Genomic DNA, 14,573 nt, shown 5'->3' with positions numbered 1-14,573 from the left:
GTATTTAAAACTTGAGAATTAAATAGCTACTCCTTAGAAAGGCTACATTTAATGCTAAGTCAACCAGCTTATATGGAAATATATTAAAACATTTCTTTACAATTTTATTTTGCATCTACTGTGTAACAAAAAAATTTTGGTTTGACACCGAAATGCATTTCTCATACCAATAAAACATCAAGTCGTCAAAATTTTTAAAAAAAGGAAAGAGAAGAAAGTGGCGCCGAGTTGACGAGCCATCTAACAAAAATATTTTATAGAGAGTAAAAGCCAATGCAATACCATAAAGTAAACTTAACAGTAAAAGCATTCAGTAGTTTAATTGTTCTCAATGGAAATGGCTGTGAATACTAATCGTCAGCGTCGTACTCTTTCTCTCAGTGTTCGCGCTCAACTATCCGTAACATGGGTCCCAGGGACCCATTAATGAAATAGATTAGGGTCCTTTGGTGGAAAAAATGAGTCCCTTAAATTTTAAACAGAAAATCTTAGTGCAAAAATGAATAATATAAAAATATTTATACTTGGGGGGGGGGGGGGAAGGCATGAAATAAAATAAATTGGTTATTTTTTGCCCTAATTTTTTTGTGATTTCATCATTGTAAAATTATTTTCAAATAATACACTTGCAAGACTCAGTTATGTGAGAAACTATTTGGTCAGTTACAATGAGATTAACTCAAAATTTACTTTAAAAATGGGTTTTACCATAAAATATAAAACAAGTGCCTCTGATTGATCAAGCAAAAAGCACTCCCTTAACTTTTGTTTTCCTGGAAATTTTTCTTAGTGAAAAAAGCAAACAGACCCCCCCCCCCTTCCCAATTATCATTGGCAATTACATAATAATAATAATAAATCGCAAGGGAATGAACCCAACGCAAAAATCGCGATCGCAAAAACGAAACATTTTCTCATATGAGTGTGAAAATTGCTCATTTGCAATCTTAAATCAGTATATTTGAGTTTATTTTGACTTGTTCAAAATATCTGTTTTGATTTTTGTTCTATTTTTAAAATGGTCATTTTGAAAATGGCGCGATCGATTAATACCCGACTTTTGCAAGTCCAAATAAAAATAACCCATCAGAAAGAGATGAATTATTAGAAAAAGAACAAGGTTAAAGTGCTTTTGTATAAAATTCAAGTATTCATAAGCAATTTAACAAGAAAAATGTAAAGTTCTGAACTCTTTGTGTTAGCGCGATCTGGAAAATATTCGCCATTTTTTTCTCCCCTCTTTTTATTGGGGATGCAAAATGATGATTTTCAAAAGTAATTCTGGTTACATGAATACCAAATTGCAATATTTTTACTGTACAATTGTTTTGTATTAATCCTGAAGATTGCATTGAAAACCTCTCTCATTTTTAGTCTTCATTTCTGTTTTTAGGAATTTCCTCAAGACAAAAGTTGAGGGAAAGCTTATTCTTAGAATACAGTACAATGGGCTATTTGTGAACTTGCTCCCTGAGCTCTGCCCAGGAGGTCACTGTAAGCTCCAGTCTTATCACTAAAATTCCATTGACTGGTCCACAATTTGGGTGTGTTTGAATAGCTGATAAACAGATAGGGTCATTTTAGTCCCTTTCTGTTGATTCTCCTGGTCATTTTGAAGCTTAAAAGCATTTACTAAATAGATCTTTAGCATTTCCCCCCATTTTTTTTCCGGTTCTTATCTTTTAGGTTTTCTGGGTCCCTGGGACCCGATTTTTCGCGGAAGTTGCGTCCCTTTCCCGCGAATTTGCGTAAAAAACCCGCTATAGCGCGTAAACGCGAACCCTGTTCTCTTAAAGAAAAAATTGAAGTCATAGATTTTGCAGAAAAAAAAAAATAGAATTGGAATACGGAACATTGCTGAAAAGTTTGGGGCAGGACACACACAAATTTGCTGTATATTAAAAGGAAAAGAAAAGTTTAAGAAAGAATGGTTAATATATGGAAACCAAGAGAAGAAAAAAGAATTTCCTAAAATTAAAGCCCTTGCAATGGATGAAATTGTTTTTAAATAGTTTGTGTCCGCAAGAAGCAAAAATATTCTGATTTCTGGCCGTATTTTGCAAGAAAAGGCAAAGGAAGCAGCTGCTGAAATTTGCAAAGAAAATTTCAAAGCTTCCAATGGATGGTAAGATCGTTTTTGAACGAGCCATGATATCGTATTAAAAAAAAAATCTGTGATGAATTCATGGATGTGGATGCCGACGTTTGCGAGAAATGGTTTGAGAAAATGCCTAGTTTAATTGAAAATTACAAGCCATGTGACATTTACAACATTGATGAGACTGGCTTGTTTCGTAGAGCTCAACTAGATAAAACTTTGACTTTACAGAAAGAAAACTGCTCTGGATGGCAAAATTTCCAAAGAACGCTCGACAGTTTTGTTAGGTGCCAGCATGGATGGTACAAAATTAAACCAGTTGTCATCGGGAAAGCAGCCAGATCTTGGTGCTTTAAAGGACTGGATTTAAAAAAATTACCTGCAGACTGGTATTCAAATAGAAGAGCGTGGATGACAACCAGTATCATATCTGATTGGCTTGTAACTTTAGATAAGAAGTTGGGGAGAGAAAACAGGCATGTTATTTTCATAGACAATGTGCCATAACATCCCAAAGACTTAAAAAATATAGAGATCACCTTGTCAGCTAACACAACATCGAAATGCCAACCAATGGATGCTGGGATAATTCAAGCCTTTAAAATTCATTATAGACAAGTAGTTTTGAAGCATTAAATTAATAAAATGGAAGTAATTAAAACAAGTAGCGAATTGTCCAAAACAATTGATGTGTCAGATGCAATCAGCTGGGTTAACTCCTTAAGACCCAGGCCGCCCGAATACGCCTTTGTAGCTTAGATCCGAGACCGCCCGACTTCCGCGAGCTCAGGGGTTGTGGGTAGAAGAAGACCCCTACTGTGAGACCTTCCTGAAGAAGATACTTTTTTTGTGCCAATAGCTATTTAGCAAGTGATAGCAACAATTGCATGAATGGGGATCTGCTAATGACTTGAGGTCGCTTGACTTCCTCAAAAAATGAGAAAAGATGAATCCGCTGTCGTTTCAATTTCCTGCACTTTTAACTCTAACTTTTTTTATACCACTTTTTAAAAACGAATGCTATTCTAGGGTTTATAAATTAATGTACAATTATGATAAAACTGATACAAAACAACATTAATAAAGTACAAACTTTGCAAATAACTGCCTATACATGCTTCAGGGTAACAAGGAACCTTGAAACACGGGTGTGCAATTACTACTTACAATATTTCGCCATCTATTAACCTTTTTTTTTTCATTATTTTTATTTTCAGCCTCAAAGTACTTATTTCTTTCCAGTTTTAGAATCTCAAAAGCAATGCTTAGCAAATCAGAGCTAAAAAAGTATCTAAACAGATCTGTTAAGAGCTTGAATGGGCCCTTGAAAATAAACTGCGTCCCCCTCTACCCCACACACCCAACTGTTACCCAAACAGTAGAGCAACAAAAAATGAGATATGAGGTCATAATTACATCAAGAGGTAATAACTACATATACGCACACATAATATGTATATTATGTAAGCATGGTCCGACCAACTCCAAGGTTTAGGTCGCTCTGGTGACTTAAGAAAATGCCTTGGCAACTATTCTCCCAGAATGGGAGAAAAAAAAGAATTGCGTTACCATATTATAAAATATTTAATCTAGCGAAGGATCACTTTTCCTTTTGAGTTCAACATTCTGAGTAAAGTCATACTTACTAGTAATATATTAAAAACTTGCACTTCTAAAAATGTAATCTCAAAACAGCATTTTCTAATTTTCTTCTGAACAATATCTCACTCACACTCAAAGCAATATTTTTTATGCATACATATCTATCTTTATATATATTAAAATAATGAAATAAGTTGCTCTGTGTTTGTCTGCCTCGCGACAATCGTTAGGAATCTCTAACAATGAAAATTTCAGGAAGAGTTCGGTTAAGGATGAGATTTAATTTAAAAAAAAAAAGATTGCTGTGTGTCGTGCTATGTATAGTGCAGCTGTAATAAGTTGAGCTACGACATTGGCAATGTTTACCTTTTCCTTAAGAAATTAGAAAAATATAGAGATATAGATAGATAGATAGATGTATACAGACATGGATAGATTTAAACACATGTACAGAGATATATTTTTTGATTTTCTGTATTTCTACAATATGTCTCTTAAAAATCTAAAAAATATGTACATTTCTAAAAAAAAGAATGTTTTATAATTTTATTGTAACCTTTTTCAATAACTTAAAAAGAAAAACATGTATTAAAAAGAATGATATGTTTTGTAATTTATTTATTCTGCAAAAGAATAAAAGTTATTGGCTATGCTCAAACTTTTTTAATCAATTGAAATCGGGGGAAACGTTTCCAAAAACTAAAGCTACCAGAAAGGTTAGGCATTTTGCGCTGTAAGCTGAACATGATATCCAAAAAAAACGAACTGATTAGCAATATGGGTAGGAACTGATGGAAAGTCACGCTGTGAGACCACCTCAAAGATCCTTTCTTCCGACCGAAGTATTTTCAACTGATGGGACAAATGACAGTGATGTACAATTCCCAATGGCAATACAACTACAAGGATTGATAGCTAATAACTTGTGAAAATGCCTGCTTTTTGGGAGGAAGGGGAAATGAAGAAACTTTGATATTCATTCTAACTTTTTCATGCATGCACAACTTGTTCTATTTTTTTTCCTTTTGAAATTCTTCATTCAGAAGTTGCTTTTGATTTTTGAATATTTTTTTTTCTGGTTCAGATGTTTTATTCGTAATTTTGAAACATCCCATGTATTCTATAGATCGCAGACAGCTGAACCAACAAGAAAGATACGCGATAAACACTAGACTAGGGAAATAGCGAAAAAGGCCGCGCGCCTGAAGCGCGACAGCAATTAAGGTGACAGCTTACCACGCCTCCTGCAATTAGTGCACACAAGAGCTGACGAGATGCCGCCAATGGGGGTCTCAGAGTGGACGATTCCATTCCCAAAATAGTTTGGTTGAAAAAGTCAGGACTTAACTGTAGTAAAAAATTCCCCCCTTCCCGGTCTTAAAGAGTTAAGCATACATGGAAGGATGTTAAAAAAGAAACAATAGTAAGTTGCTTTCATCACGTTGGATTCAAAAAAGGATCTGCCACAGAGGAATTTGAGAACGAAGTTGTTTGTGACAATGATGAATCCGATTTGCAATTGTTAATGCATCAAGAAGGGTTCAGAAAAGTAACCGCTGAAGACTATGATCTTGTCGGCGACCAAGTTTTCACTGAAGAAAGGGAAACCAAAATTGCAAGCATAGTGTGTGAAATTAATGAAAATCATATAATTGAGGATGACGATGAAGATAAACTGCCCGTAAAAGAAGACGTTAAATCAATTGAACATTTTAACGAAGCTTTAAGCATATTAGATGGACTCAGGGAATTTTCAATTAAACATAACGATCCTAAAGGACTAGACTTGATACAAGAACTTAAGATACATTTCAAAAATGAAAGACTTTCATCGATCAAAACATATCAACAGATGTCAATCGAACAATTTTTTTAAAGTACAAATTAGGTATATAATTTCTTGCAAATCTGTTATTTAAATCTCTTTGAGTGTGCAAAATTGTAATATTTGAATTAAACCAGATAAAATAATTGTTTAATATGCATATGTTGGTAAAAAGTAGTAAATTAAAAAAAATATATGCACATATGAAAGAATAGAATTCAAACATATTTCATTTCAGATTTCAAAAAACATAAATAAATAAGAAAAATTAATTTAATTTAAAAACCTCTGTAAAGCAGACATCCTCTCTTATGGACAAAAACGTTTGTCCCGTTAATGTCCATAATAGAGGGCTTTCACTGTAATATGCTTTTTTCTTCAGTGTTATAGCAGAACTTTTATTTGAATTACTTTAGATCTTGCTTTTTTTGTATTTTCATCAAACATTCAGGTTGCTGTGAAGGGTAGATTTTGAATTTTACTTAATTCAGAGGCGTTGCTAGGATTTTTTCCAAGATGGGGAAATTCCATGGATGCCCAAATAGGGGGGGACAAGTGGGGGCTCAAGCCCCCCCCCTCTAGAAATTAGAACTTCCTTGCTTTTAGTACTTTTTTCTTTGCAAAAATGTAACATTACTTCTTCTCCAGCCATTAATGAATAAGCTATTAAAAATGTCAAACTTTAATAACTCTAATCTATACTGAAATTGGTTTCTATATGGAAACTATCCTACTAAATCACCGGGAAAATATTTGAGCCTCCCCCCCTTAAAATTTTGCATATGGCACCCATGGAAAATACTCCTTTGCAGTTTTTTAAAGGAGTAAAATTCATTTAAAGGAGTGAAATATGCAAAAAAAAAAAAAAAAAAAAAAAAATTAACTCTTCAAGCATGAAATGGAAATAGAAAAGAAAGAAGAGAGATTTTTCACTATTTTTATTTTTCATATTCAAAATTTTTTAAATAAAATATAGATGTATGAACAATTAACAAAATATTTCAACTAACAAATAGCCTGAAAACTGAAAATTATTACAATAATACTGCAAAAACCAAGAACATGAAATAAAATAGAACCTACTTCAATGGCTCTGTTAACAGCAGCACATAACGACCAGTATCCTGTATAAGTTTCACCATGAAAAGTAATTCTATACTCCTTGCCAGGCTCAGACCAGAAAGAAAAGTTTAAAGTGTCAACCAGAAATATCCAATCCACAGTAAATGGAAGCATAGGGTCTTTGGGATTGAGTGGATGATTCTTCCAAGTTCTTAAATCAATGTTTTCTTCCTCAAAACTTTTTACGACCTAAGTAAAGAATTGGACACATATAAAAAACTTGCGACAAAATACCTGTTGAAATATATAACAGTAGTTCACTTAATACATAAATTAGCAGATGAACTAAATAAAGTTCTGTTATCCTGACGTCATACAAAATGGTTGAAGGTCATGCATAAGTAAGTGAAATGAAACTCTTGAACAGTATCATTTAACTCTTAATAGCCCACTGGCTTCAAGAATATAAGTTAATGTGGAAATATCTCAATCAAAGTAACTTCATTTACTTTATATGTATATAAAAAAAAAGACACGCCAAGAAGAAGTTGTCAGAGTGAAACTAAGTTTGATTATGTGATGGCATCATTGATAATGGAGTGTAAAAACAAAAAGCAAAATGATCATTTATTACTGGAAAAATTCCAAATGAATGGAGGTTTAAGTACCCTATTGAACTACCTCTAGCCTGAATATACGAGGCAATACAATCGAGCATTGAGACATAGCAATCTCGTACGATGTCCTACGTCATCTCATATCAGTTACTGTAAATGTGCTACTAATTTGATATAACTTACAGGCTGTCAGTTTACAACAAATCAGGGCATTGCACAGTCTAGAGAAGTTTACAATGTGGAAGACGGAAGTCCCGGGGGGGGGGGGGGCTCAGATATTTTCCCCATGGTTTAGCAGGGTACTTTCCCCATAGAAACCGATTTCAGTACAGATTAGAGTTATTAAATTTTGACATTTTAATAACTTATTCATTAATTGCTGGAGAAATGTTTTTACATTTTTGCAAAGAAAAAAGTACTAAAAGCAAGGAAATTCTAATTTCAAAGGGAGGGGGCCTTGAGTCCCCACTTGTCCCCCCCCCCCCTCCCTCTCCATATGGGCACCCTTGCCTAAGACCCTTGCAGTGTGTGACCGAACATTGTCCTGTTAGTTTGTGCACCATTGGCCACGTGATTTGCAAGATTTTCGCCAAAAGGTTACAAGTCGCCTTTTCTAAGATTGTGACGTGTTACAGCCAGTGAAACTAGGAAATGTCTATTGATTGAACATTTGGGAAACAAAATTTGTACCATTTTATTCACCAGTAAAGTCAGAGTTGTTGCTGTATTGCTAATATATTTGTTTCAATAAGGCTTCCAAATCTGGACGGAGTTTTGATATGAGAATTTATACAATAGAGATACACTAGGGTGGCGTGAAAAAATTTCTAATTATTTAAAGGGTGTTCCGAGTCGGGAAAGTTTGAAAACCCTTGGACCAGTGGTGTCAGAGTATATTCCATATACGTCATATACTCTCAAACATTTTTTAGACATATAGAATATACCCTCAATCTTCAAAAATTTTCATATTATGACATAGTATGTATATGATTGCATATACATATTGTGCGTAATGGATTACTGGGGGTATACCCTTAGTAGCCACTAAAAATGTGCAAATACGCCCATAACCAGATTTTTTTTAATGAGTTTTTTGAGTATTCTCACTTCAAAAATCATAAGTTTTGAAAAATTTCAACTTGATTTCCAAAGTTGTATGCATCTGAGGATTACAAAAAAATATGCTATAAACTGCAGTACATAGGGATTCATATAACCATCTGTCTGTGAAAATGCATTGGAATAAATCCTAAACTCAGTAAACAGGTGCTTTTTTTCATCATAAAAATTTTTCTTTTTTTTTTTGTAAGTTCATCAGTTTTAGCTATTGTAATTTTTTCAAAAAAAAAAAAAAAAAAAATCTGTGAGGGTCAAGTGACATGTCCTGCTTGCTTTGAAATGGAATGGCTTTTTAACAAGAAATCAAGTTTTCAGACATACATGCTGCATTACATAACATATGAAATTACATTTTCATGTAAAAATCTTTACATTTATAAATACTTACAAAGTTAACAGCCTTCAAAATTCCATCTTTTGAAATTGTAACGTTTTTAGCGATGCGTGCAATAAGTTCAGCAGAGTCTCTCGGGGGAATAGCCATCATCTGGAAAAAAAAAACTAATCAGTTGAGAAGCATTCTATAGCAGGAAGAAAGGGTTGGTCAAGAAGACAGTTTCAGCTAATGTTTTCTGTCTTTTGTTAGTTAATTTTATAATCATAATTTTAGAAAGCAAAATATTAAAAAAATAACGTGTCAGAATGTACTGATTGAAGACATATTGACAACATAAAATCAACACTGCTGTGAGCAGGTAAATGGCAGTATCAGTAGAAATGAATTTTTGAGATATTTGAAGGAACACGTTTTCTGCAGAAATCAAATAAGCAAGCCCATGCCCAATAAAGCTAACATCTCATCAAAAACAACCCTGCTCACCAAGCAACCACTTCACTTTGAAAAGCTTCCCTCCAAACAAGATAAACAATTTAAAAGATCTATCCATATTTCTGAGGAATTGAAGGTGGGAGGAGGTTCTAATGGAAGTAGCTGTGATGAAAAAGGAGAAGAGGGAGGATGATAGTTTGGCAGATACTTAGCAGGCAAACTAGATATCATAACTTTTTATGGCTGAGGGTTTTTGGGTTTAGGATGCAGGTTTTCTTTTTTGTGCGGAAAAGTTAAAGGTTTTCTTGGCGGGGAAATTTTTACAACAGGGTTGTTTTTGATGAGATATCACATCTTTTTGCATTGATATTATTACTTTGTCTGTATTTTTAGAATTGAGAACTTCAAGTCAGAAAATTTTCAATTGAAACAACGCTGTTTTGTGTTTTTAAGGAACAATAATGACTAGCCTAATTTTACGTGAAGTTATTTTCTGACTATTAAGATTCTATGTTCATTTTGCAAGAATTGGGCAGTTTGAATTTTATTGCAATCCTTTCATCCTCTCTGTTGCAAAGAAAACTTCTTGGATAATAAAATACTATATTTTAAATTATATTGTTTTCGAGTATTTTACAACTTCGCAATAAATTCTACTACAGTTTCTTTATTTGACAGATTATTCAACATTTTCATGAAAGTTTCTTTAAATGTTTTACAAGTTGAGGGCTATTTTAATCTAGCTTTTCACTTTCTTGTTTAATTATATTTTTTCTTAAATCGTGGATTATTTTACGTTTTATGGGATAATTTTAATTGTTTGGTGATTTATCTTTTTCTTGATAGAACTCTTTGTCATGTTTACTACCTAGTTTTGCTTAAAAGTTCATTTAAAAGACGAAATAATGCATGTTATCACCAAGCAAAAAAAAAAAAAAAACTAAGCCATTAAATATTTTAAATTTGAATGTGTCAGAAGATCTATACAACTTTACTCGATGTCAAATCGCGGATATCCCAAATTTGCCATAGCAAATGCGCATGTTGTGCGCGGACTAAGCTCATTAAAAGTCTTGCTTAATTTTTTTTTTTTCAGCTAACAAATTACTGCAAAGCACGATATCCACACACGTATTTCATATATTTTCAATTAATTATGTGTTGCTTGTGAAAAATCCATTACTTTAGAAAATAAGCAAACCAATAAAAAAGTGCTATTTTTCGCTTTCAATTAAAAAGTTATATGCGCCGTATTCATATGCGTACGGTTTCATATAATTTGTCACGTAAAATATTGTAAGTTTAACCCCAGTTTCGTGCCGACATTTAAAATTTCTTCCCTCTATAAATATATAAAAACTGAAAAACAGGGGGAAGGAAATTTCGTATCCGCAAAACTGGGGGGGGGGGGAGGGGGGTGAGGACAGCATTCTAATCTCATTCATTAATTTGTTTCTCTGCTTAAGTATAAACAAACAACATAGAATCTGAAAACAGAAAGCCCAATGAGTTAAGTCTGCGCGCATGCGCAGTTGCTGTGGCAAATTTGTGATATCCGCGATTTAACGTCTAGTTGCAACTGTTGGATATGTTTTAGTCTTGATTGAATTTCATTTCCTAAGACAACTATGGAATAACTGTTAGATCTGTTCTAACCTTGCAATTGCAGTCCGAGATAAACAAACCCTATGAGCTGAGAGTAAGTACATAATAATTTAGGGAAAATTAGTGATTTTCAAACTTCAATTACTCCGGTCCATGATGTCCCTGGGGGTTTAATTTTTGTATATGTACTCAATGGCCTCCCCAAGAATATGTATACAAAAAATCATTACCGTAGCCCCCCGGGGGGCTGTGATAGAACCCCGGGAAGGTACAATTTGAGGGGTAAAAACAAGGGGGGAAGGGGAGGGGGGTTAAATGGCAGAAAAAGGGACATCAGTAGGGCACAAGGAATGTGTGTGCGAAATTTCAGCTTGATTCCTTTTTTCGTCTGGGCTGTGTCCCTGTCAAAGAAAGCGAAAAGTTTTTTGAACAGCGATTTTATAACTTTAATACCTCCTCCCCCTGATGGTCCAGGGGATTGTATTTTGGTTTAGGGCGTCAGGGGCCACTAGAGATTGAGTGTACCAAAAATCAACTCCGGGGGTCTTCATGGGGCTGAGATACAGAGGGGTGGAAAACTCAAAAAACCCCAACTTGTTCTGTCGTGTAATCTTGGTCTTGGTCACTTTTATTTCCTTTTGTCTTTGGCGGTGGATTTGCTTCTGTTGGCTGCTGACGTTTGGTTTCCTTGGCGGGGCGGGACGCTCCCGCGTCCCGTGATATAACAGATGACAAAAATGTTTTTAAAAAAAAAAAAATTCAGAGTTACTACTCTTTACCTACACACGGCAGGAAAATATAATGTATTGGGTTTCTATGCTCTTGAATTCCATTTTCCCAGCAAATGGAATACTGAAAAATACTTGAAATTGGATATGTTTCTTGAAAATTTTTTGAATTTTGCAACAATTTGAAACATTTACTAGGACACTTAGAAAGATACCTAAAATGGGATGGGTAAAATTGCAAATCTTGAAAGAAAATGGCTGTGAAGAATTGATAAGATGACAAATGAAAATGATATTTGGAGAAGATAATATAACTTTTAACTATACAAAATAGATAACCCTGATACCATAAATGATGATGTCTCGAAATATATGTTCTTCAATTTTGGAGAAAGGATAAATATCCGATGCATTTTTTAGTTATTTCGTTTAGGGTGTCAAAGTTTTATTTCAGCATGTACTATGCTTGAAAAGTATATGAGCTATAAATATTTGAACTCTTTTTGGATTTATTTGTCTCCAAATGAGATAATATTCTAAATGCGTGCTTTTACGTTGCTCTGCTGTTAAATAATTATTAAATATTTAGCATTTAACCAGGGGTCTGGCCAGAGCAAATTTGGGTCCGTTAACGGACCCTTCACAAAAATCCGATCAAGCAAAAGGGACCTTTCACAAAAATCCGATCAACCAAAACGGACCTTTCACAAAAATCCGATCAACCAAAACGGACCCTTCACAAAATTCTGGTAAACAAAAACGGATCTTTCACAAATTGTTTATTGAAAGAGCAAATCTCAAATTAAAATAATACAGCATATTTAAAGTTAAATTAGAGGAATCAACTTATACAAAATCAGCTAATTTTGCAAAAGGAAAAAAAAAAAATCGGCACTCTTGTGATGCTCCTGCAAGCCATAAATAATTACTACCGCCAAATAAATATAATGCCTGTTGTTGGTTTCTTTGAAAGAAATTAACAGCTGAAAGTCGGTTTGGTTTATAATTTTGCTTGTTTGTTTTATGCAGCGGTGTTGTTGTAAACTTCTTTGGAAAAGCGTCAACATTCTCTGAATAGGCGTAGTAAGCACTTTTCTCCCCACTCATGATTTAAGCATCAATAATATACAGTGAAATGAATTTAGAACTGCAAAGGATAGTATGGGTGGGGCGGATGTGATATATTCAGATAGGGTTACAAAATTTAAACTTATCGCCACTTAGTGTCTGGTGGTGCGATGTTAAACTGTTATTTTGGGAGAAAGTTATATGGGTTTGGTTTTTCGATACTGAAAAGGATAATTAACTTTAAATAAACTTTTATTTACCGTTATTTTTTTCTATAGATGTCTACATTTTGAAAAACGCAATCTTTTTACATCCGATATGAGAATCATATTTCATTCTTTTTTTCAAGCTAACTTCGCTTTATTAGTATGCAAATAAATGAAAAGTCTCTTTATTTTTGTAACAAAGCTTATTTCAAGTTTTTAAAGGGGAATTCCATTTTCTTTTATGAGTCAATAATTAAAAGGCTGAATCGATGGTTTATTTTTTATTTTATTTATTTATTTTTGCTTCAACTGTGTCCAGATATTAATGATACGTTTATCATCGGACTCTAAAATGCAATTCAAAAGAAATTTTATCAAAAATATTTATTTTACAAGCCGTTTTTATACTTTTGATTCCTTCACTTTGAGGATTGCAATCTCTTTGCATCCACTGTGGAAATCTGATTTTTCGCATTTTCGATGTTTAGTACGCTTAGTTAAGAGGTAAACAAATAAAATATTTTTTTATTTTTGTGAAAATCACGGAGTTTATAAGGTTTGAACGAAACTCTGTGCTCTTAAACAGTGTCTTGGGTTAAAAAGTTAAATGCTGAACCCCTGCCTATTTTTTTTTTCTTACAGTTATTTTAAATACTATACAAAAAACATTTATAGTATAATTTAACATGATGTAGAATGGTAGATAAATATTGATACTTGAGGGGTGCCCATCTCCCAGGGAGCGATGCCTCCCTCCTCTCTTCAAATACTAGAAAAACACTCAAGAATGATATTCTCAACAGAGAAGAGAGAAAACACTCAACTTTAAGTGTCAATGATGCAGTTTCCACCATCTCAAGAGTCTAAGCTTTCGTTTTTACAAGAAAAAAAATTTAATTATTTGATTTTTCACAAAAATAATTGATTTTTCACAAAATTATTTTATTTTTCACAAAAAACGGACCCTGTGAAAAATCCTGGACAGACCCCTGATTTAACAAAAAAGGCTGTCTGCCAAATTTGGTTTCAGGGGAAATAAAAATGCATCAACATAATATCGACGAAATAGGTAATAAAAATAATGTGACGCTTTTTTTACCTGTTTTGAATTTAAGATCAAATATTTGGTTTAAAAATACACCTCTTTTTTAAAACATAAATTTAATATTTCACAAAAGCTGCCGGTCTCAATGTAAACAAAAACAAACACCATTTGTTTATTCAGCCTCAGCGCATGCGTAGTGGTTAATCGCAAAGTGCTGCCAAACTGTACAAAAATTACTTAGAAAGTTTTGAGAAAATTGGAAAGGGGGAGGGGGGGTTGACTTCCTTCATATAAATACATACTTGCAGTTTTAAAGACAAAATACCTGTAAAAGTGAAGGTATGCAGGAAAAAATGGGTGGCTTCGACATTGTTTCCGAACTTTTCTCTAGCCTCTTGACGTAGCTAATACTGGAGTGCTGCTAATCAGAGCTAGAGATAGAAAGTAAAATGGAGGACAATCAAAGTAGTGGGAGTACTTTTGTCTGAGACGACTATTTAACTATTATGTTGTGGCAATCACGAAACTTTCTTCTATGTCTTTCTTAAATTCTGATCCCTCCCCAGGGGGCCCCGGGGCGACGAAGGAGTGGACCCAAACAGCACAAATCGTCCCAAAATCGTAGAAGTAATGTAACATCAACGTGATCACATGTACCGAAATCCTCCTAATACCCCGTTTACACTGGCCGAGATATACTAGTTTATTTTTAAACGGTGTTAAAGTTAAACCGCGAGCCGAAACGGGCGTTTACACTAGCGTTAGTTTAAACACGTTTAACCGTAACTTTTTGTTTGTTTACATTCTGTCATTCTGCTGTAGCGTC

At 33.8% G+C, this 14,573-nt stretch overlaps 1 protein-coding gene across 1 annotated transcript in view; it reads right to left on the bottom strand.

Moving 5' to 3' along the window:
• LOC129235320 (queuosine salvage protein-like) overlaps window positions 1-13,929 on the bottom strand; it is a 35,200-nt gene extending 21,271 nt beyond the window's left edge. Inside the window, 3 exon segments of the mRNA XM_054869055.1 lie at window positions 6,609-6,836; window positions 8,715-8,813; window positions 13,802-13,929. Coding sequence (XP_054725030.1) covers window positions 6,609-6,836; window positions 8,715-8,813 — 327 coding nt within the window. The 5' untranslated portion in view covers window positions 13,802-13,929.
• Between the last annotated feature and the right edge of the window lie 644 nt (window positions 13,930-14,573).

Source organism: Uloborus diversus, chromosome 2 (genome assembly GCF_026930045.1).
Source record: "Uloborus diversus isolate 005 chromosome 2, Udiv.v.3.1, whole genome shotgun sequence".
NCBI lineage: Eukaryota > Metazoa > Arthropoda > Arachnida > Araneae > Uloboridae > Uloborus > Uloborus diversus.
The sequence above is the reverse complement of the archived record's forward strand: the minus strand, read 5'-3'. Positions and strand labels throughout refer to the sequence as shown.